The 24,286-nt window shown below is 34.8% G+C and overlaps 1 protein-coding gene across 2 annotated transcripts; it reads right to left on the bottom strand.

Moving 5' to 3' along the window:
- Positions 1 to 24,286, bottom strand: SNX6 (sorting nexin 6). Of its 2 annotated transcripts, XM_087723531.1 has the most exons (14): positions 24,197 to 24,286; positions 24,003 to 24,050; positions 18,149 to 18,253; positions 17,373 to 17,483; positions 15,580 to 15,701; positions 13,633 to 13,756; positions 10,323 to 10,418; positions 9,091 to 9,196; positions 8,167 to 8,242; positions 6,077 to 6,116; positions 5,107 to 5,193; positions 4,437 to 4,596; positions 2,558 to 2,643; positions 1 to 812 (listed from the first exon to the last, which is right to left on the bottom strand). In XM_087723531.1, exons 1-14 carry the CDS (start codon positions 24,200 to 24,202, stop codon positions 759 to 761), a joined length of 1,221 nt encoding a protein of 406 aa, XP_087579657.1. In that variant the 5' UTR covers positions 24,203 to 24,286; the 3' UTR covers positions 1 to 758. The 2 variants fall into 2 exon arrangements, with proteins under 2 accessions (XP_087579657.1, XP_087579663.1); XM_087723537.1 differs by lacking the exons at positions 18,149 to 18,253; positions 24,003 to 24,050; positions 24,197 to 24,286 and having other exon boundaries at positions 15,580 to 15,712.

The raw sequence follows: 24,286 nt of genomic DNA on the forward strand, positions 1-24,286 counted from the left end.
TTTATATATGTACTAGTAGGGAATCAAGTATTTATTTAAAAACAAACATAATTAAAAAGTATAAAGTGGAGACAATTATCAGAACATCAGGCTTAACAATTACAATGATACAATGACTTGTGATTTTAGAAAAATTCAATGATTGCGCTGTTTATTTTACAGTAATTGGGATTAGTCTACAAGTTAAGGCAAATATACTAATGCATTTGCTTTTTTTTCTGAGGTTGTATTATAAAGATTACATAAAGTTTGCTCCAAAATTTCTAGGAAATGTTATTTGAAAAAGTTAAGATGCTTGATAACAATATGTGAAATAACCAAAACAATGCTTTACAGTAACATTATCCAAACACCTAGTGGCAATATTTAATTGTTTTGAAACCATATGTTTCAAATCAGCTTCAGACATTACAAAGGTAGTAAAGTAAGAATGGCAGCAATATTTAACACTAGCTTTAAACAAAAACATAATTCTATTGGCTACTTTCACAAAAGAAAGACTCAGAACATTTGGTTTCTTGGACAATAAGAGTGTACAGTGATTAAATTAACGTGAATATTTCTAGCAAATATATTGTTGCTTCATATAATTTGGAATTATTCTGATACGCTTATGTGTTTTTTGTTTTTATTTTTTGGAAAAAAAGGAACGTGTTTGTGTATCCTTTGTCACCAAATCCACCCAGTTGTAAATATTAACTCAAAGTCGTAAACTCCAGTGGAAGGCAGCCCTTATTAACAGGATGATAGATTCTAGTTTATGTATCACCATTAAGCACTGCCAGACAGCTCTGCAACAGCTGTAAATTGCCCTGTAGTAATGAAAAAAAACACAAAGGTCACTGTTAATTTGTGATTTCCTCCTTTCTCAAACTAGTAATATTATTAAAGATGCACATCATTTTAAATGAATTGACAAGACTATTTTATATAATCCAGTTTCTGAACAAATCATACTGGGATTTAGTAGTTCTAGACTTTCATAAACTGCTCTTACTGTTGTTACCCATTACTAACACTGACATTTTCAGCTAAAGTGCAAGTGGAAGCCATTTGATGTTCATTTTTTAAATTGCAATATTCTGTTAATGTCTCAAATTGGCACTGAAAGCAATGATAATATATAATAAAAAATAAATTCAACACTTATAACTCAATTTACCAATTAAAATGTAAAGATTAAGATGTACAAGATTAAAAATAAATTTACTGCCATCATTTTCTGAGTATTCCAATGATTTCAACACATTATTTGATTAGTGTCTGCCAGAATCCCAGAATTCTCAGCAATTGTCATATTGTTTTTCAGGAATCGTGATAATTAAAACCCACACAGCAAAAGAATACCCTGGCTGGGGAAGTCTGAGTGTAGTTATTTTTACTTATTAGGCTTTTACGCTTGTTCAATCAAAGTTGACTCTCAGCTTTCAAAGTTGTTTTAAGAAAAAAAACATTAAAAACTTGACATTTAGAAGCTTAAATAATTTTAAAAATATAAAACTGATGGCAAAAATGCTGGATTAGAATTTAAGGAAAGTTTTAAATGGATTAAGGGACCAAAGAAATTGGAATATTAGGACTTTTCCTAAAGTCCTTTTGAAAAAATAAGTTAAAAATGAAACAGTAATGAAATCTGAGATTTAAATATAGAGATGGACCATTAGAGAGAATTAAAGTTTCAGGCAAGAAAAAGAAAAGTGAAATCTTCAAAAATGAGAAATAAAGATATGACATTTGACACATTTTAAAATATTTTTTAAGAACTGTGAAAGAAATTTATAACCAATCTGAAAGCAATTATCGCTGTACCTGAAAATGTATTTTTAAGAAGATTATAAAGAAGAAATGAAATATGTGGCAGACAAAACTATGGGATAATATATGGATAGACAGGTTGAAGATGGGATACAAATATTAGTTCATAGAGAAATATTGGGGGGGGAGAAATTAAGGGTTATGAGAGGTATCATAGAATGAAAACACATGATACAAAGATGAAAAAAGGTGACAAAATGATAAAAAAGGAACTGGGCATGGACTTATTTTTCGATTTACAAAAGGGGTTTATGAAAAAAAATTAAACTAATAATCTGCTCTAAACAAAATAGTTTATCTAAGAGACATAACTTCATCTCTTACTCCTTTTCACTAAAACATCTATCCAAAGTACCTCACTGTTGCTATGAAAACCACAACCCCATCTTCCTTTTTTTCAATTAAAAAAGTTACTTCTAGTTAATGAGTTGGAAAATAGAAAAAGCACACAAACTTGCAACATATGAAGGATGCAAATATAACTGATGCCAGAGCTTCCATTAATTCCAACACTTGCTGCTTCAATTATCAAAATTGATTCAGAAAAAAATATTCTATATTAGAGGTAACCCTGAAATGTTAATTCAAATTGAGATTTCTCATCCTTTGTCTTAAAAGGCTATAAACTATGTATCACACATATTTAATTTCCATCTCAAATTTTAAATCAAGATATATTGTGTATTATTTTGGCTTCTACATTGCACAATATTTAAATTACAAGGAAAAAAAACACAATAACCTTAGCATGTTTCAGTTCCAATTCCGCCAGTTCTACTAGATTCTTCCGGAATGCAGCAACTCTTCTAGTTTTAAAATCTATAAGTTCTGTGGGAAATGAAAAGATTTGGCATTTCAGTCATAAAAATGTAACATTTAAGAGAATTCTGCTTAGATCCAAACATAAAGTTTAATCCAGCAGTTCTTTTATAAGCTTGATATATCAAGTCCAACAATATTAGATCTAACAGCATTAAATCTAGCCAAGTGACTTTATATACTGTATTTTGGACTATAAGATGCACTGGTGTAGAAGACGCACCAAGATTTCAAAGAGGTAGTAAAGGAAAAAAAATTTTTTTTGCCTTCCCTCAGCCCCCAGCAGCACTGCAGGCTTCAGCAGGGCTGGGGCAAAGCAAAAACGCCCCTGTTTTTGCTTTGCCCTAGCCCTGCTGAAGCCTGCTGGAGACTGAGGGAAGGCAAAAAAAGGCCCTGTTTTTGTGAAAAACACCCCATTTTTCGCAAAAATGGAATGCGGGGGCAGGGCTTCAGGAGGCCAAAAATGGCTCTATTCGGTGTATAAGATGCACCAACATTTCCACACTATTTTAGGGGGGAAAGGTGTGTCTTATACTCCAAAAATATGGTAATTAAATCATAAAGTCATCATATTTTGTGTAATAGATAAAAAAACTTCTAACAATATTACAATCCATAATCATCATATTTGGACACTCTAGGATAAAAACTTACTTTTATTTTAACTGGTTTAGATTTTCTAGTTACAATTGCCTAGCAGTCTTCTATCCTACTGAGAAGGAACTCAGATATTAACAGAGTGAGTTTTTGCCAGGTAATCTGGTTAAACATTCAGTGACCCTAAATTGATTTAATTACCATTCTAAACACTTTAATTTTGTTAAACCTATCAATCAGCATTACAATTTCTGATTACAAGGACAATTTAACAAATGTATAACAAAAGCATTTTCTTATAGGAATACAGACTAGTGAAGAATACTTAATACAGGTATTAAGTGCATTTAAAAAAAACAATTTCCATATCTTACAGAATCTTAAATGTTAACAAAGTATTAGCTTTTGTGAATTTCGGTCCATTTCATGCTATGGTGCTACTAGTATTTACAGAAGTATTGGATGGCAGGGGGGCTGGGAGTAAGGGGAAATGTAAACAATATTAGAAGTAAATCAAATGCAATAGAGATATTTCATTATTATCACTCCTTACCACTGTCCATATAGCCTGCATTTCATTTCCTCTGAATTCTTAGAAATTCACCACTCCTCAAAATGTAAATACACATACTTGGTCCTCAACTTAAATTGATCACTTACTGACCATTCAAACCATGGCCGACCCTTCCCCCAAAAACTATTTAGACCTGGTTCCAAAGTTCCGCTGCCCTGCCCCTCCAGTCACATGACTGCACTTTGGTGCTTGGCAGCTAGCTCACATCCACAGGCATTTGCAGTATTCTATAGTTACATGACCACAATTTATTTTTTTTCCAGAAATTGGTGTTTACTTTCAGTTTGCTTAACCATTGGGTTCACTTAACCACCACTGTATTTGCTATATGATCACCAGATTCGCTTAATGACCACCATAAAAACTGTTATAAAATCAGGTCAGTCACATAATGACCCACTTTATGATCATCCTGATTTATAACAATAATTGTCAGGCTCAATTATGGCCATAAGTCAAGGACTACCTGCCTATTCTTGTATTTCAGAAGATTGAAGTCTGATGGGAGTGTACTGTAGTCCACAATGTATTACACCATAATTAACTTATTAGCCTTAAGGTGCCATAGGACTTACTCTTCTGGAAATTAATGCATTGTAAAATATGACAATTTCCAAAACTAGTTTGGTACCTTGTTTTGCTGATTCAGATATTTTTTCAAATTTATGACAGCAAAGCTGCTGAGTATTTTCAGCTTGCAGTACATCTTTATTCTTTGCTCTTGCTTTATCCAGTGCCTTGTTAGCATTTTCATAATCCACCAATGACCTTGATCTTCTATACAGAAGGTCCTGTAATAAATAAAAAAGGAATAAAATCCAATTGTGTGTATTAACTTTGCAAATAATACTTTAATGGAAGATTCAATGTTACTCAAATAGTATTTTTACTCTATCTATTATTAAGATAGTCATTTTACAAAACTAAACAATATTTTCCTATCATAAAAATGAAAGCTCGTTTCTTTAAGGGGAACTATATCAAAAAACAAGTAACTACTAAAGTAACCAACTGAATCAATCATCCTGTCTTTTTAAAAAAAGTAACTACAGCACAAGAATACTTATGTTTCCATTATGCTTGTTTCATTTCCCCATCCTCACACACACCCAAACTGAAAGGATCATATGTTATGAGTTTTTAGCAAATATGGCTTAGTACAAACCAATGATTGGGACCATCTAAACACTTTAGCACATCAAATATTAGTTCCATTGAATTCTACTTTCTGAATATTTTCAGGCTGTTATTCTGTTACATTAAATTTACAAGACACTTTTCCAACCAGAAACTCAGTTTACCTTTGCAGCTTGTGATTCTCTTAGGTAGTATTTTAGAAGATCTGAGAGTTTAAGATCCTCATCAGCAGATACACGGGCCTCTACTTTCTAAACAAGAAAAGCAAATCAGAGATAATATTTTAGGTAGTACAAACCATCTCCATTTATAGTGTCCCAATTGCATGCTCCTACTTTATTTATTAAAAGCAGACATTTACAAAAAGCTATTGTCTACATCTTAAAATGCCTGGTCACTGCAACTTAAACAGTATATAGTAGAGCTAAAAAAGGTTCAGAGGAGGCAACTAAGGTGAGCAAGGAGTTTCCCTATCAGAAAGATTGTGACATTTTGGGCTTTTTAATCTAGAAGAATCTAGAGTTGAATAAAAGGAGACATGATTGAGGTGTATAACATTATGCATGGTGAGGATAAAGTAGACTGGCTATTTCCTAAAATACTGAGAGTGGTGATCCCACAAATATTCCTCTGATCAAACTGAAAGTAGGTAATAGCAGTAATAGCAGTAGACTTATATACCGCTTCATAGGGCTTTCAGCCCTCTCTAAGCGGTTTACAGAGAGTCAGCATATTGCCCCCAACAATCTGGGTCCTCATTTTACCCACCTCGGAAGTATGGAAGGCTGAGTCAACCCTGAGCCGGTGAGATTTGAACCGCTGAACTGCTGATCTAGCAGTAGCCTGCAGTGCTGCATTTAACCACTGCGCCACCTTGGTACACCTTGGTACAAAAGGTACTACTTTGTAGAAGTTTATGGTCTTTATTATATTTGTATTTGTCATTAGTCTGTGGTTTTTTGTTGGTTAATTAAATAATGTTTTTAGAGGTTTGGACAGGAGGCATTTTGGAAGCATAGGTAACACAGAATAATAGTAAGATGTCACAGGACCCCAAACCAGAGAAAAATACCAACATCTGAAGAACCTGTAAGTTAACCAAATTGAAATCTTGCAATCTTTCATAATACATACCCTTGTTTTATCAAACAATTCAGATACTTTCAGGAAAAATCTGTAAATGAAAAGTAAATATAGTAAATAGTTTTCTGGTCATAATTTTGTTTGTAGTATATGGTGGGGATCATTCCATTTTAATAATTGCCTGGTGAATCACATTATCAATGATACACAGAAACTACTGAATCATGTTAACTTTCAATAGTTATCAAAGTAACTTCCTTAATATTTATTACAGTTACCCCTTTCCCAAATCTTCAAGATGGCATACACTGTTATTTAACTGCCCCAATTTTCTTTAAGATAGCTCTAAATAATAGGGAGAAACCATCCAATATGAGCGAATGTCATCCAGTGCACTTTATAATTTGAAGACCGTGGTCCCTCTAAGACTGCTGGAAAATCCAAGTCATCTTCGACAAACTTCAAATAGGCAGCAATGTGCCATCTAGACAACAGTGCTTTTCATCCTACCATGCACACAACTCATGTTCAGTGTATTCTTTAGAATCGAATCAGGAATACTGACATCAAACAATGTAAGCATGGCCTGCAGATCTTTTACTGTTTGCTCTGGGGTCTTTTCAATCTCCTAAAGTATCACATATCTTCGGATGACTTATGGTTGTTGCCTCATAAGCATTAACAATCTTTTTCTGAAGCCCCTCAAAAAGCTTTTACTGGGGGGCAGAATTCATCTCTGTAAACCTTTCTGAAGAACAGACTCTAAGATGATAACCATGTAAATCATACAAGGCTATGTAAAATGTTTAAATAACTAAACAAAGATTTTTTTAAAAAAAATGGAGCCTCACATCTCACTGGACCATCTGGCTCAGTTTACTGTATTAAGATTATTACATACATACTTTTTCCAATTAAAAAAGGTCAATATTTCCTCAAGCTGTTCAACACAGACATGAGACAGCACACTATTTGGGTTATACCTGTTTAGTCAGGATTACAAGCAGTTCTAAAAGTTCACAACTGCAATTTTATCTTGGAAAAGAAAGTAATAAATTTGATGAACAGATTTTTTTTTTTTAAAGGGAAAGTTTAAATGTTGGAATCTTTATATTCTTTTACAGCATTCTGGAATGAAGTTCAAGATTTGAGCAACCCCTACTCTACTGTTTTGAAGAGCTTGTTTCTTTGTCCAGGCCTATGGTGTGCATGACTGCAGCACACTGTTTTTTATTTTACCTTTTACCTTACAAACCATCTGTTTGTTTTTTATGTTATCATCTTTGTTCCATTTTGCTTTGTTATTTTGTTTTAAAGTTTTTAACAATTTCTAAACCACTCAGTCACTAAGAATTGAGCTGCATGTAAAATTAATAAATTAGTAGTAGCAGTGGTGGTGACTGAAGACAGCAGAACTCAAAACTGAGAAAGCAAACTTTCTAAGTCTAATGAAATAAAAAAGATCAAATTGGCAGAGGGAAGAAGAAAGCAATGCTGTGATGCAATCAGCTTCAAGCAGGAAGCAAAGACCCAATATGTGATGGACTGAGAAATAATTCTAATCACAGAACATTGGGCATTTTCAAACATCGTATAAACCATAAACAGCAAAACAACAACTAGAGCAGAGAAAGACTACAGTACAGAATCTGTTGCTAAATCATATTGTGTAGTTGGAATAGGATCCAAAGAAACCTAGCCTAAAAAAGAAACAAACCAAGAGCTTATTATCTGGAGACATCTCTCAAGTATTTGCAATGGCAACAAAGGATATTTAATCTAAATTGATTTAAGCAGTCACTATTATTTAAAAGATGTTACAAAAGAAAATAATAGTATACTACTTTTAAAAAACATAATTTGGTTTATTTTATAAGATTTTTCAACTTAGCTCTATAGCTATCCTGTTTATAATAAATTCTTTAATGTACAGAAGTAGCACTTTGTAAAGGTAACATTCTCTAAATGTAAGATCTACTTAGAAAATCTGTTAAGAACTATGGCAGGGATTTTCATAAAGCCAAGTGCAAAGTTGAGAGAAAAATAGCTGAAATTACTACATGGTATGTACATCAATTTAAAAACATTCAAAATTATATGCTATCATTTTTTAAGCTATGTATGTTTTAAGAGAGACTTACTTGCATATATCTGTGGAGTCCTGTGTTCCCAATGTATATAATGAAGAACCAATTCTATTGTAGTCATCTGCAACATCTGAAAAGAAAAAGATGTGGCATTAAATTCATTTTATATTGTTAGATTTTCTACATTAATCATATTTATATATGAAGTACATCCACAATTTTGAGAGCAGCCATGTGATTCATATTCTTCTTTAAAGTCACACCTGTCTTAAATCTCAAAACTTATTTGGAAGATATAAACAAAAGTTCAGGCAATATTTGTTTGGCATCAGAAAATTCTGAAAACACAAATAAAAAATAACAAAACAGAGTTTGTCACTTCCACATTGTCACTATTTTTCCAAAATTTATCCTTGTCCGTGACCCGTCAAAAGCGCAGAGGACAAAATCGCGCTCGACGAAAGCGCGCATGTTACGTCATCACAGCGCGACGAAAAAAATTAAAAATTGAAATAAAATTAAAATTAAAGCAAGCCGATTCACATAAAGGTAAGGGTTAGGTTTAGGGTTAGGTTAAGGGTTAGGGTCAGGTTTAGAGCGTTAGTGTTAGGTTTAGCGTTAGGTTAAGGGTTAGCGTTAGGTTTAGCGTTACGTTAACGGTTAGGTTTAGGGTTAGATTTAGGGTTAGGTTAAGGGTTAGGTTTAGGGTTAGGTTTGGGGGGGTTAGGGTAAGGTTTTAGCTTTATTTTTACATTTTTCGATCACAGCGTGATGTTTTCGTCGCGCTGTGATGACGTCAAATGCGCGCTTTCGTCGAGCGCGATTTTGTCCTCCGCGATTTTGTGGTGGAACCATCCTTGTCATATATTCCAGATTTATCCTATAAAATGGAATCTACAAACTAATAATATTTTACAACTTAATGGTATTTATCCTAATGGCTCCAAAATACTTTCTAGGTATCAGCAGGCAACTTACTTTTGTGGGATCTTGTCATTTTATCAGACTTGAGAGAAGAATCCTTGACACGGTTGTGATATTCTACTAGGAATGTTCTTTCATGTTCAAAAAAATCATCTACATCCTGCATGCCAAGACACATCGGAAGTAAGCAGAATAATTTGAAGAGAAGCAATTAATTTTAATTGAACAAGTTAAAATGTAACTGCCTCAGGATAAACAAAGATCAATGGTAGAAACAGCAGTTACATATCCATAATTTTAACTCAAAATTCTACTATAGTAGCATTTCAACACACTGATATATTTCTAGGTGATTTCTTTTTCTAAAGCTCGGATAAATAACACCAGATGCAACAATTCTGATAAAATGGAATTGCGTTGTTCAAAATTGTACTCCCGCATAACCATTGAAAGCCTGAAATTTTCAACCCATCTGAAGAACACCAAGTTGGGAAAAGTAACAAAATCCAGCAAGCTATGTAATGTATAAATATAGGAAGGATAAATATGAAAATATTTTTCTCCTTTTCTGTGTTTCCTCTACAGTTCACATCTAAAAATGTGAATCCATTTTGTCTTAAAGGAGTCATGCACCAATTGAATGGTATAAATAGAACACTTTTGAATGACAATGTTTGGAAATGTACCCACTTGCATAGAAGGCTAGAGGAAATGATGGAGAACAACTTTCAATGTATTAGTACTTTGTGACTGAACATACCACTTGTGTGAGATTGCCTATACTGTATCTTTTAAATTCTAAGTTATTTCCAATGACCTGTCAAAGTTGGAGGTCCTTAGACTGAGAATGCCATTTAGCCCACATAATTTAAATTGCAGGTATAAAATGAGAAAATTCTGAAATTATATTACTTTGGCAAGCATTTCAAAATTAGATGATCTCATATGGAAATATGCTACATATTTATGACTCATCTCTGCAGCAGTCCTAGGAAGTAAACAGACCACAAGAATCATTCTACAATTTCTATTTCCAGGATAGAGACCAGGTGTCAATTCCTTCAGAAAAGCTAAAAAGATCCAGCCCCGCAAGAGTCCCAAGCAAAGTCCCCCAGAAATTTTTAACACTAGAAAGATTCAAAACCAATGGTATGTTGGAAAGAGTTACTCTTTGTATACAATAGTTTTCTGCAAATTACTTGAGATATATTCCTGTCTTGCAAATTATTTAAATTCATATCTTTTAACAATACTTAAAAATGATGCAATGGATTTTAAAAGCTCACCTTTACTCCTGAAACAATGACCCCATCAGCAGACTTAACCATGTTTTTAAAAAAGTCTTCAAGTTTCTCTTTCTTATTTTTTCCCCGTACACTCAACTGAAATAAGAGAAATGCATAATGTAAGTTTATTTTTTTTTCAATTCAGAGATGTTATTAACTCAAAGCAGTTCTCACTAAAGATATTAGATACTAGAATGTTGTATCATTTTCATTTCCAGCTTTGTACAGTAACATTTCATTCACTATCCAGTTACAGTGGATTTTGATGTGCTTACTTTCTTATTTATTAGATGCATTTCTAATGTATCAATTTTTTTCAGGATCTCAAAGTAATTTAACTGGCTAGCTCCCTTCATTTTACCCCACCCCAATGTGTGGGTAGGCTGGGGCTGGTAAAAGAGTGACTGGTTCAAAGTAAATCAGTGAATTACTTACATGATTGGAGGTGGATGTAACATCCCCAATTCATCACATTAACCACAACACAACACTGATTTCTTTTCAGTATTTGTATATCTATTCTAATTTTCTATTGTATTACATTTATTTCAAGTTTTTCAGTGCCAAATAGTTGTTCTAATGTAATTTGCTAGGAGTAAATAGGATATTTATTTCAGTAGATGACTAGGCCTGAAAACTAACATTTTACTTCTCCATGGCTAAAAAGATGTTTCTGGAAATCCTAGTACCAGAGTACAAAAGCAATTGCTTTCTCCTATGACTATTTACCAACAACTGATAAATAAGAATATCTCTTATATAATTACATTGACTAGCAATCATTAATCTATGTAATCCTATTTTTAGAAACTAATAGTTGTCACTATATTCAATAATAGCAAGTCTCACATTTCGAATATACTTTGGTGAAGCGGCAATGCAGGTGAAGCTGAATTAATTGCTAATCAATGTTACTGAACATTTCTATTGAAGTTATTTCAAAGGATATTGTATTAATGAACATTTACAGAAACCAACAGCCAGATGATAGTACTGAAGCATTTTATACGCATTAATATTCTAAAGCAGAACTTGCTAGAGGTTTAATAAGCACAATCAAGAGAATGCTAATAAAATCTTTCTTTCACAAATTCTAGAACTTGGGATCATCCATTTCAAATGTGATTTCTCAGCAGATTATTAGGGAAAGTATAGTACTACACATTTAAAGTAAAATCTTGTTATTCATGGTATTTGTGTTCTATAACGTTGCCAAAACACTGAATTAGTGAATGCTAATCCTCAGCTGGGGATTTTTCCCCAGTTTGTACATGTTCACAAATAATGTGAAGGTAGTATGAGTATTGGTTTGCGGGTTTGTGTGTGTTATGGTTTATTTTGCTTTTATTTTATGGAATCCCAAATAATGAAGATCAACTGTATTTCAATTTCTTCATACTACCACCCAAAAAGGCATCTTGTTTTTTCATTTCAACACAATTACAACTCAAAATCCTTTCTGGATTTGGAAAATAGAAAGTTGTAAATTCCCCTCCCTAATGACATCCCATATTTATGCCAGCTATCATTTCTATTTTATTACTAGTTCTCCCAATCTGAGAAATAATTGTTGCTGTCACATTAACCTTGAATTAATTGGGGGTGGCGGGAATAGCAATAGCAATAGCAGTAGACTTATATACCGCTTCATAGGCCTTTCAGGCCTCTCTAAGCGGTTTACAGAGAGTCAGCATATTGCCCCCAACAATCTGGGTCCTCATTTTACCCACCTCGGAAGGATGGAAGGCTGAGTCAACCCTGAGCCGGTGAGATTTGAACCGCTGACCTGCTGATCTAGCAGTAGCCTGCAGTGCTGCATTTAACCACTGCGCCACCTTGGCTCTGCGCCACCTTGGCCACCTTGAATACTACATATTTTCAATTTTACTGTTAACAATTTCTCTACTTCCTCAGGGAGCTGTTCTCTTTGCTACCCTTTACTGGAAGAGCTGTCAATGTTTTATATCTCTTCATCTTTTGCATTTTAACCTCTTTGACTCCTAAGAGAATAGTTCCTGTTATCCTTATCAAAGTTTGATCTCTGTAACGAACATACCCAACAATCTTTAGAACTGCCATATCCTCTGCATCATTGTTTTTTCAAAGAAAAATCTATTACCGTATTTTTTGGAGTATAAGATGCACCAAGGTTTTGAAGAGGCAGATTTTTTAAAAAGTAGGTAGGTAGATAGAGGGATAGAGAGGGAGAGAGGGAGAGAAAGAGAGAGAAATACAGTAAGTAGGTAGAGAGAGAGGGAGAGTAGTTAGGTAGATAAGTAGATAAAGGGATAGAGATAGAAAGAGAAATAGATAGAGAGATAATACAGTAGGTAGGTAGGTAGGTAGGTAGGTAGGTAGGTAGGTAGGTAGGTAGGTAGGTAGAGAAAGAGAGAGAGAAATACAGTAGATAGGTAGGGAGAGAGAGTAGGTAGGTAGGTAGGTAGGTAGGTAGGTAGGTAGGTAGGTAGGTAGATGTTTCCAGATGTATTTATCCATGTGCTGGAGAAGAAATCGCTGACAATCTGCAGCACCTAAGACCTTGTTTCTGCTGGCACAGCACTTGATCAATGTAATTCTCATCAATCAGTTAGAGAGCTTTCCGAAAGGGAAAAAAAGTTTTGGCACTCTGCAAACCTCCCAAAAACGGTTTGTTTTTCGCAAAACCTGGCCCATTAAAAAAAAAAAAAAAAGCATCAATAGCCTTGGGGGGGGCTTGCAGAGTGCTCCTGGAGGAATCCCCCCCCAAAAAATGAGCAAAAAAAGGCCCATTCTTCACAAAAACGGGCCTGTTTTTTGTCAAAAATATTGCATGCATAGCCTTGTGGAGGCTTATACTGCGGGCTGGGGTGGGGGGGAAACGGTCCGATTCTTTGCTCATTTCTGCCCTCTCCAACCCTCAGGAGCTCTCTGAAAGCCTCCATAAGGGTATGCACGGCCATTTTTGTGAAAGGTGAGGCTTCAGGAGGAAAAAAATGCTGTATTCAGTGTATAAGACGCACCCAGATTTTCAGCCTCTTTTTTGAGGAAAAAAAAGTTGTCTTATACTCCAAAAAATATGGTAAATGGGACAAGAGGTTTACTGCAGAGATCATGCTGTTCCTTCTTTGTGAAGACAGGTTTTTAGATGCTAATTTTAGCCATCATGTTCACATATTTTAAAAAGAATTTATTTCTTTACCTTATATTGAATTTTATTTAACAAAAAGCACCTAATTCTTAAATGAATCCAGTGCTCTACAATTGCTCAATATTATGAATATATTATTTTCTGGATAAGCACATGTTTTTTGGAATGTATTTAATTACTCACATCCTGATTATATTCCAAGAAGACATGGAAATTTAAATCCTTTCTCAAAATGGGATGAGCAGCTACACGGCATAAGAAGACTTCATGCATAGCTACTGTCTTTTTGAAGATTGCCAAGTATTCCCTAAATATAAAAAGTAATATTATTTTGTAAGTGTTTCTGCATGAAAAACAATAGATTTCAAAATAAAATGCTGCAGTTAATTGCATTTAATTAAAAGAAATTAAAATTTTAATTATTATTAAATTAAAATTAAATTAAAATTATTCAAACTAAAGAGAAATTTCAGAAAGACTAATAGTCCACCAATTCTTTGTAGGGGAACTTTACAATACAATACAATAGCAGAGTTGGAAGGGACCTTGGAGGTCTTCTAGTCCAACCCCCTGCTTAGGCAGGAAACCCTATACCATTTCAGACAAATGGCTATCCAACATCTTCTTAAATACTTCCAGTGTTGGGGCATTCACAACTTCTGGAGGCAAGCTGTTTCACTGATTAATTGTTCTAACTGTCAGGAAATTTCTCCTCAGTTCTAAGTTGCTTCTCTCCTTGATCAGTTTCCACCCATTGCTTTTTGCTCTACCCTCAGGTGCTTTGGAGAACAGTTTGACTCCCTCTTCTTTGTGGCAACCCCTGAGATATTGGAACACTGCTATCATGTCTCCCCTAGTCCTTCTTTCTATTAAACTAGACATACCCAGTTCCTGCAACCGTTCCTCATATGTTTTAGTCTCCAGTCCCCTAATCATCTTTGTTGCTCTTCTCTGCACACTTTCTAGAGTCTCCACATCTTTTCTACATCGTGGTGACCAAAACTGAATGCAGTATTCCAAATGTGGCCTTACCAAGGCATTATAAAGTGGTATTAACACTTCATCTGATTTTGATTCTATCCCTCTGTTTATGTAGCCTAGAACTGTGTTGGCTTTTTTGGCAGCTGCTGCACACTGCTGGCTCATATTTAAATGATTGTCCACTAGGACTCCAAGATCCCTCTCAGTTACTACTATTGAGCAAGGTACCAATACTGTACGTGTGCATTTCACTTTTCTTGCCTAAATGTAGAACTTTACTCTTTTCACCATTGAATTTCATTTTATTAGATAGTGCCCAATGTTCAAGTTTGTCAAGATCCTTTTGTATCTTAAGCCTATCTTCTGGAGTGTTGGCTATTCCTGCCAGTTTGGTGTCATCTGCAAATTTGATGAGTTCCCCATTTATTCTCTCATCCAAATCATTGATGAAGATGTTGAAGAGTACTGGGCCTAAAACAGAGCCTTGGGGTACTCCACTGCATACTTCCCTCCATGTAGATGCAGTTCCATTGAGGACTACACGTTGAGTGCGGTTGGTCAGCCAGTTACGAATCCATCTGGTGGTGATGCTGTCAACTAAAAGAAAGTTGTCTTCTCCTAAGTTCTCACTATTCCCTAACAGCTGAGAGTAAAAATTCAGAATATCCAACTATTGTCCTTTTGCTGACAGAAGATATTACTCAGTAGAATGAGATTATTTCTGTCAATTTCTCCTTTTTTCAGGACCTCCACAAATCTCCCCTATAAGAGATACATGGTCAGATTAATAACCAAATATCATTTTATTCCTTATTCTGCTAATGGTAGAAGCTGGTTTGATATCCCCCAAATTAACTTCATAAACAAAGTACTTACTGTCATAATCATGTATTTTTAGGTATGTAGAAATTAAAAACGCATATACATTTCATTTTGCTCTTATATACAAAATAGGACACTAATCTTTTAGAAGGAAGTAATTTGCATTCTCAGTCCATTATAGGTAGTTCTCGAATTTCAGTCAGTCAAATCTTCCATTATTTTAATACAAGCAAGATATTAATTCAGCAATTATAGGCAAGTATGCCAACATGCCTGACACTTCTAGAAAGACTTGGAGTTGGAAATATAAAAAATATATACACATACGCTTCTAATTCTTGCTTCATCTTAGTAAATTCTTCCTTAGTCATGGATCCTTCTCCTTCACCAAGCTTCTGCAATTTTTCTCTTGAAGCATCAAAGTCAGGCCTCGGTGGCGCTGGTGGTATCTGTCAAATGACTTGAGGTTTATTTTTAAATTTTACACAGTGAAAACTCTTTGGATAAGCATACTGTAAGCTGGGTAACAACATTAACACAAACCTCTTGCCTTTTATTGTCCATTGTATTAAGACAAAAATCAATCTTACTTCAACTTCATTAATAATTTATTTATGCCATCCGCTTCAGCAATGTTTAAAAAAAATTATTTAAATATTATTTTCAATAATAGTTCAACATAACATGTGTTTCATGTTATCCAATTATAATATATGGAGTTCATGATATTATGAAAAAGACATATTTTAAAATATATGTTGCATCTGTTATAAATCAATATGGGTCATTTTAAATCAGAAATTCCTTCAAGAAGTTCTAAATAATAGTATCCAAAAATTAAGTATGATTGCTGTAAAGTTTAGATTCAAGTATCTTTTTAAAAAGTCATTGAGATTGAAACCATAGCCATTCAGTGGTTTATTGGCAATATATAAAATTACAAATGTAGCTAACAATTTGTAATTAATAGTACTTTTTTCTTCATAGTGATATCATTGAAAAAGCACTATAAAATGTGTAATATTATTCTCCCACTACACTGTACAATAATGAAAAACTGATCAAGTACTAGACTCAGGAATATGTGTCATCTTCCTCATTTGGCATTTATTAGTTATCAGGCCTTCCTCATTGCAACAGCAGATGTACTTTTATTCTGGGAAAATAATTTTCAAGAAGTAAAACTTCTAATATCCCTTAAGGCAAACTTTCTTAGCAATATATCCTCAGATCAATCACCCTTAACTATTTGCCTTATTGACCAGGATTCATGGCAGTGTAATTTATTCTTTTGGGATAAAAAAGAAAGACAAAGTAAATCTGCCTACTACAGCTAAATCAACAGGAAATACTGTTAAAGGAAATATTTAGCTGCAGAAGCAAAAATAAATGGGTACAATTGAATTTATATTCCAATTAAAGAATGCGCAAATGTGCTGCTAAAAGTTAAAATATTCTTATTGTTAATTAACAATTTATTTGTTTAAATTATTTTGTTTCTTACAACATTCAATTCTTTAAATAATTAAGCACAATTCTCTAAGACTAGAAAACACTTCTATTAATAGTGCATTCAAAAAGCATGCCATTTTTCCTTCATATTAAATCAACTGCCATTTTATTACAGGGAATACATTTCATATTTCTACTTTTGCATACTTCCACTTCAAAAAAGTCCATAACCTAATAATCAGTTATACCTTTTTTGAACAGCCGTATCTCAGAATCTCTAAATATCTCTTCCCTTGATTGCAGCAATAAAAGTAATCAACAGGATGTTTCAGTACATGAGAGTTTGTTATTCTTATCACTTGTAAATCAGATGTAAAATATTAAGTATAATCTCTATTGTCATTGTACTTAAATACAACAAAATTGGTTGTATTTCCAAGACTTGGAAAGATCCTGGGTTAAGCAGCAAAAATGCTGATGCAGCAAGAGGGAAATTGAAGTAAGAACTGCATCCTGGAATTCTTTGAAACATCTGGTTTCATTTTCAGAAGAATAAATTTTTATGAAACATCCTATGGTGTTTCACAAAAACGTTCAACAGGAAGTACAAAAATATTTGCTATTGTCAGATCCTCTTTTTACAGTTCTTTGGAAAAAAAACTACTTACAATGTAGCCCGCATAATCTTCATTCTCAACAAAGGAATCATGAAGCCAAATAAACTCTTCATGTTGTCTGACAACTGAAAATTCATTTTGTTTGAAGTTTGGTAAAGAACTCTGCAAAACAAAATAGAATGAATGAAATAATAAGTCCTTTACCTCGTGTTAATACAAAAACAAGACAAATATATCTTCAGAGTAAAGTACAGTATTACACCTCAACCAAACAGATTCATAAATAGGGCATTCAAAGGAAAAAAATAATTAAGCAAGTATTAGGGGGGGAGAACATGGAAATCTAGGATCAGGTTTGATGTTCGCTCCCCTGCCCATAGCATAGTAAATCTTTCCTCATGTGTATTACATATTTTCACAGAGGAAAAGTGTATTATCAACCTAATCATACATTAACACATTTTAAATTTTAGTTAAATCCTAGTGAAAGCAACAAGATTGACATCAAAATATTATACATTTTTGGAGATCTCAATGTAACAAATTTCACATAAAATTAACCACATTATATTACAAATTACATCACACCAATGACAAAATATCCCTAATGTTATTGAGTATATTATATACATGGTACCAATAACCATCATCTGAAATACAAGAATGTCTCAATTTGCTGGGCTTTTGGCTATGCTGGACATAACCAAGGCACAGCCCATAACTGCTTCATTAAAATGAGATCTCGCTACATTTAATCTTTACACAAAGCTTTATTTCCCTTTTTAAAAATCAATTATAGTGTAAATAAAAGCAATGTCAAGGATTACCTTTGTATGAACAGTGAATTTGACTTTGTCCCTTTCACTAAGAGCATCTGAAATGTCCACTTGCAAAGCAGCATCAGTTTGCAGATCTACAGTAACAGCTCTAAGCTAAAAAAGAGAAATAAATTAGTAAGGGACATAAAAGGTTATTAGACTGTATTGGATTTTGATTGTACTTTAGCTTAAAAAAAACCACATTAGACACTATAAAACACTATAGACTAGCAGGAATGACAGCAGTCAGTAACATAAATCAGCATAAATTTTACTTGGAAATATGATGATTTATGTTACTGCCATTATTCCCTCTGATATAAAATTTGAATTCCGTTAATAATGTTTCTAAACCATTTATAATTAGCTCAAAAATTACTTGATTTAGAAATGATTCATTATTTCTTTGATACTGACTAAAGAAGCAGAATTTAGGAAACTTTTTCAGCCTAATTAGCATCAGGGAAGCATAATGAATGGTACATGATAGCAATAGAAGATTTCTCCCATTATAAGCAACTAAATGTTGAAAAATGAAATGCACTAATATACATCAGGTTCAAAGTAAGAAGCAGTTCAAATATTAATTATGCTAAAATTACTATTATTTACATGAATACAAGTATTTTTGCTAGACATCTAAAATAATATTTGCATTTATATTAGGCAGAATACTTTTTAAAGGACAAAAATCATACTTAAAATAATAATGCTTGTAAGTAAGTTAAATATTGTATGTTTGTTGTTATTGTTAAAGATTTGCAGCATATTATTAGGTGCCATGAGATTTTAAGTACCGTGACCCGACAAAAGCGCGAACGTCATAAGCGTGCCGACAAAACCACGGCGCTAAAACCGCGATGTCAAAAGTGCGTCGACAACAGCGCGCCGACAACAGCACGCCGACAGAAGCGCGATTTAACTTAAGGTAAGGTTTAGGGTTAGGGTTAGGTTTAGGGTTAGGTTACAGCGCGCTTCTGTCGGCGCGCTTCAGGGCTCATTCATCGCTCCTTCGTCGCGCGGTTTTGTCACCGCGGTTTAGTGAGGCGTGCTTTTGTCGTTCGCGCATTTGTGGTAAGTACTAGAATATTCTACCAAAAGAGATACAAATGGGAACAGATCTCTTAACTTTAATTTTTCCTTTGTAACTTCATTCATACCTTGGAATAAAATAATTCACTAATGCATAAATTCCTAACACATGTTTTTGACAGAGAAAGTTAATTAGCTCCCTTACAAAGCAAAGATATATTATTTTTCTAAAAAAACAAAATGGAAGAAGCGCATGGGTGTCCAGAGACTCTTTAATCTCCCAATTAACCTATGTTAGCGATTCTGGCACCAATACTCAGAAAGAACTTGTTGCCTCCAATAACAGAAGTTGCTGCTTCTAGCATTTGTAGTGCACGATATTTTGAAATAGTCTTGGATCGCATTGCAGTTGTTTGAGTTCCACAAACAACCTGCAATGACCACAGGATAATTCTATCACCTCCTAACTGCCACCAGTTTTCAACAGCTCCTGCTCTTACTACTGCCACTTTCTCTATCCTTGCCCTCAAGAGAAAGCATAGATTCAAAGATTAACTATACAGCAAAGTATAGGGCTACATTCACATTTAGTATTAAAACGATTAAGATAAATGCAATACTTACATTTTAAAGGAATTTAAATCACAAATTTAAAACACCTGATTTAATTATGAATTATCAGACTTACTGTGTTTCTCCAAAAGGAAGGTCGGGTCTTATTTTCTTTTGATCCCCGAAAAAATGGCTATGCCTTCTTTTTGGAGGGTTCTAATTATTGACTCACCTCGCGGTAGTGGCACCGACAAGCCTGCTACTGGCCCACTTCTTCAGCAGCCATTTGCTCCCACTCGCACACATCACCTTGAGCTCTGTTTTGCCTTCAGATGCCTTCCAGAAAGCCCTCTGCAGCTGATAATAGAGCTCTGGATATCAGCTGCAGATGCCTTACTACAGGCATCTAAAGGCAAAACGGATGTCAGAGCGATGTGTGCGAGTGGCGGCAAGCGGCCTCAGAAGAAGCAGCTGAAGAAGGCGAGGCAGGTATCGTGGTGTGCAAGGCCTGGTAAGTAGGGCAGCTCCACCCCCATCCCCATCCTAGCTTATTTTTTACATCTGGTGCCTCGTCCCACCCCCTGCACTCCGGGGTGGGGTGGGTCTTAATTAGGGCTAATTTTGTGGGTGGGGCTTAATTTGATCGCATACGCTCAAAACCATGATAGGGCTTCTTTTCATGGGGATCGTCTTTTTGGAAAAACATGGTATTGTTCAAGGGAAAGATTTTTATTAAATAAAATAGACCTACTGGCTGCAATGTAAATTTCCTATATTTCTATTACTTCTGTTTGACACCAAATTAGAGTGTAACTTAAGCTTATACTAAAAAACTCTAGAATTAGAACCTCAGCTTCCTTTTCCTTTTTTCCAAACTTATACAGGTAGAAGTTCCAAACCTCTACAATTTTTAAACACATAAAACTTTGCGCTGCATAAGTATGCAGATATATCTATTATTTTGTCCAAGCTTTTCAGTAAACACTAAGATTTTTTTTCTTAAAAAAAAATGCTACTGCATTATTCAGGCTTATTTTATACAGGTGTTTCCCAAATAAGCCAAAACTGAGTAAAAATTATTTTTCAAGTAGCAACACATAATTCCATTATCCTTCACAAGACATTTAAAGTGACTTAAAGATTACTACTTTAAAGATACTAAAATACATTTTAAAATCTCCCAAAGTATTCATATTAAGATAAAAATTGAAATTACAATGATAACTTATTGAAATGACATGAGGATTATTCAATGATATTGTTTTATAATAGAGGTAGTTCTCAGAGTACAACTATTTGTTCAGCAACTGTTCCGAGGTTATAAGAATGCGAAAGGAAGGAAGTTACAACTCATCCTTGAAGTTTGATAAAACTTTCTCCTAAGCAATTTTAGGTAATGAAGGAAAAGGTTTGGAAAAGCAGTTTTACACTACAGGAAACAGTTTTCTGGTCAAGCAGCAATGTTTTATCTATTATTCTCATTGTGTATCAGATAGTGCAAGAAAATATTGACCTTCTAACATTCCAACAAAGCATTTCACAAGGGCATTTTTGTTTGTCAGCAGAAGTGATAGTAACCTAATGTTTACTTGGTACTACCCATTCTTTTAAAACAAATACTGCTTAGGATCAGTTGGCAAGAAACAGGAAGCACCACTCTAAATAGTAGCACTCTGTCTTCAAGAGTATTTAATCAATTGCTCAGATATTGAATATTTTATAACAACAACACTAGAATAGCAATATGAAAGCCATTTTGAAAACATAACACACATAGAGAAAAAAGATTATAGTACTCAACTCTTGCACTTATTTTCTACTGACAATAGAAAAAAAATTGGAAGTTAGAGACACAAAATGAGTTGGGATCAGGTTCTCAAAATGCTATCAAATAGACTACACAGTAGTACTGTAAATCAGTCAAGTATTTCTATCATTATTTGTAAAACTAACAATACTTTAATTCACAGAGCTCTAGTTACTGGTTCTAGCAACAAGATTAGAGATAAATAACCCATGCCCGCCTTTCTCAATATAGTATTCTTCATATATGACTTCAGTTTCCAGAATTTACAGCCAATGATTGGCGAGTAGGAATTTTATTTAACAGTTCTGAAGGGCACGCAAATTGAAGTAGGTTAGCCCCAGCCTCCATCGCATGATTTCCTTATGAAACACCTTCTGATATATTCAGAATTTTCCATCAAATTGCTGAATTGTTCAGGACAAGTGATCTCAGAGCATTTTTGCCATGGCACCATTGCTCTTTTTCAAGATGACAATTAACTGTAATTGTGTCCCCAACTCTCTTGAACACAAAACTATGTTAAAAAGGAACAGCCCTATGGGTTAATCCAAATATCTAGTTAATTCATCCCTTTACCCCAACCAGATAAGGCACTATGGTTACATTATGTAGGAACTAGTTTTGAGAAAAATGTACATACAATATGATTTATGTTGTTAAGTATAATCTTATGTGCAGTTACACAATTTTTACTGAATTCAGATTGTCTTGCCATGGATACATATGCACGGGATTGCAGCCTAATCATCCATCTATTGGTTCAAACCACTCTAAAATAGTGCAACTCATCCAAGCATATAGAAAATAGATTATTATAAATATATCTAATTGGAAAAACCTTTATACTTCAGAGCCAATTACTACACAATTTTAGTGGAACATATATTCTAAACCACAAATTATATAAATATTTACATCCCTGGTTAGAAATCACATAAACATCACTGCTCTGACTTTGCAAGTAAAAACTCTAATGTTATCTCGGTAATAAGAGAACTTGAGATCAATCCACAATCTTCTCCAAAGCATAGTATTACCCTAATTGTTCCAAGCTTAAGAGAAAACAGAACTGGAGAAAATAACCAAGACAATGTGGTGTTTCCATTCCATAGGTGTGTTCCCTTTTGAATTTCCAGTATTACTTTTTCAATCAGAATTAAATTTAATTCCATTATTTGGAACCTATATACCATAAAAGGTATGTCCTAATTCACACTGAATTAGTTTTTTAAAAAACAACAACAGTCAAGTACAATTTTGTTCTTTTAAAAACGTTCTCATTTCAGAATTATATTTTAGGACAAACTATTATTTTCACCTAGTGCTTGCACAATTGGGAATCAGGACCCAGGCTAATCTACTGCCAATCACCTACAATCCACTAACATATCTAACTTCTGCAATTCTGAAAAAACAATTTTATATGAAATGGGGGAATTAAGAATTATCACTGTAAAGAGTCCCTTTTTGCCTAGTTGATTGTTTTAAGGCAAAAAATTCAGCTTAACTAGTTGATAGCCTAGTTCTACTTGATATTTCTTTCTATAATGTTATCTTTAAAGTTTAAATATCTGGCTACCTATCACTGTCTCTATGACTCTTGCAATGAACACAATATATCCATATAGCTTTCTAAGTCAAAGAAATAATACAGGTGGAGTCCAACCAAGGTATAGCTCCCAAATCATAATAGCCCAAATGGCCTGGAAAAACAATAATTTTCACCCAACATAATTTGCAGGTTATTGCAAGGATAAAATGAAAAAGAAAAAAAATACACTATGCATTGTTTTAACATTTTGAAGTGCCCCTTGGGAAATTAAGGAGCTACCCTAGGTACACTAATGTATGAACTAAACCACCAGTTGTTTGCTTTTAGCACGTATTGGGAAGACTTTTACTACAGTCTTTTAACCGTAGTCTGCTATTTCTGGTAAATTACAGGGACTCGTTTTACGAAACTGACCAAAAACCAACGAAATCGCTATTAACTCTTGGACTTGCAGACGCATTTACACTCTCGCAGCAAATCCTATTCCGAAAGGAAACGAGCATTCCGGTTGCCCTTGACGTAGTTATAGCCTTTCTCGATGGTTATTCATAACAGTGGTTATTAATTTTTAGCCCGACTTTACAAACCTTAAAGGGAAAAACACCCCTCAGAACTGGCACAAGCAGTCAGGGATTATTTGACAAATAAAAAAAAGCGGGCCCAGAGCACCGACCGCGGCCCGTTCCTGGTTCCGCCAGACCAAGCTGCCCGGGAGAAGGCCCTCTCCCGCCGCCGCCCGTCCCCACCACCTTCGGCTGCCCAGTTCCTTCGCCCACCAGTCCGAGGAGGGTAAGGTCGCGAGGACCCCCGCACGCCGAGCCATCTGCCGCCCACCCCACGGCTAAATGAAACTGCCCGCTTCCAGCTGGGGGCGGCCTCCTCCCCTCCCCCCCCCCCCAATCTGCAAAGGCAGCACTTACTCCTCGGTCCTCCTCGGAAAGGAAATCTGGGCCGTCGTCTGAGCCTTCCTGTCCCGGGCAAAGGCGGTAGCGGAGCGCGAGGTGTCCCGAGGCATCCCGGAGAGGAAAGGAAGGGAGAGAGGAGAAAGCGACAGAGAGGTTAGTGGCGAGCCAGCCGGCCAGCCCTCCTTGCCCACAGCTCCCCTAGCACCTACCATCATGGCTGCTCTCCCAGCCCTTCCCTTCGGCCTCGCGAGCGCCGGCCTAACCCACTAGTCCGACCCGCCCAGAGCGAAGGGGCGGTA

Source organism: Thamnophis sirtalis, unplaced genomic scaffold (genome assembly GCF_051295495.1).
Source record: "Thamnophis sirtalis isolate CommonGarterSnake01/CBP01778 unplaced genomic scaffold, rThaSir2_p1.2 scaffold_1, whole genome shotgun sequence".
Classification (NCBI taxonomy): domain Eukaryota; kingdom Metazoa; phylum Chordata; class Lepidosauria; order Squamata; family Natricidae; genus Thamnophis; species Thamnophis sirtalis.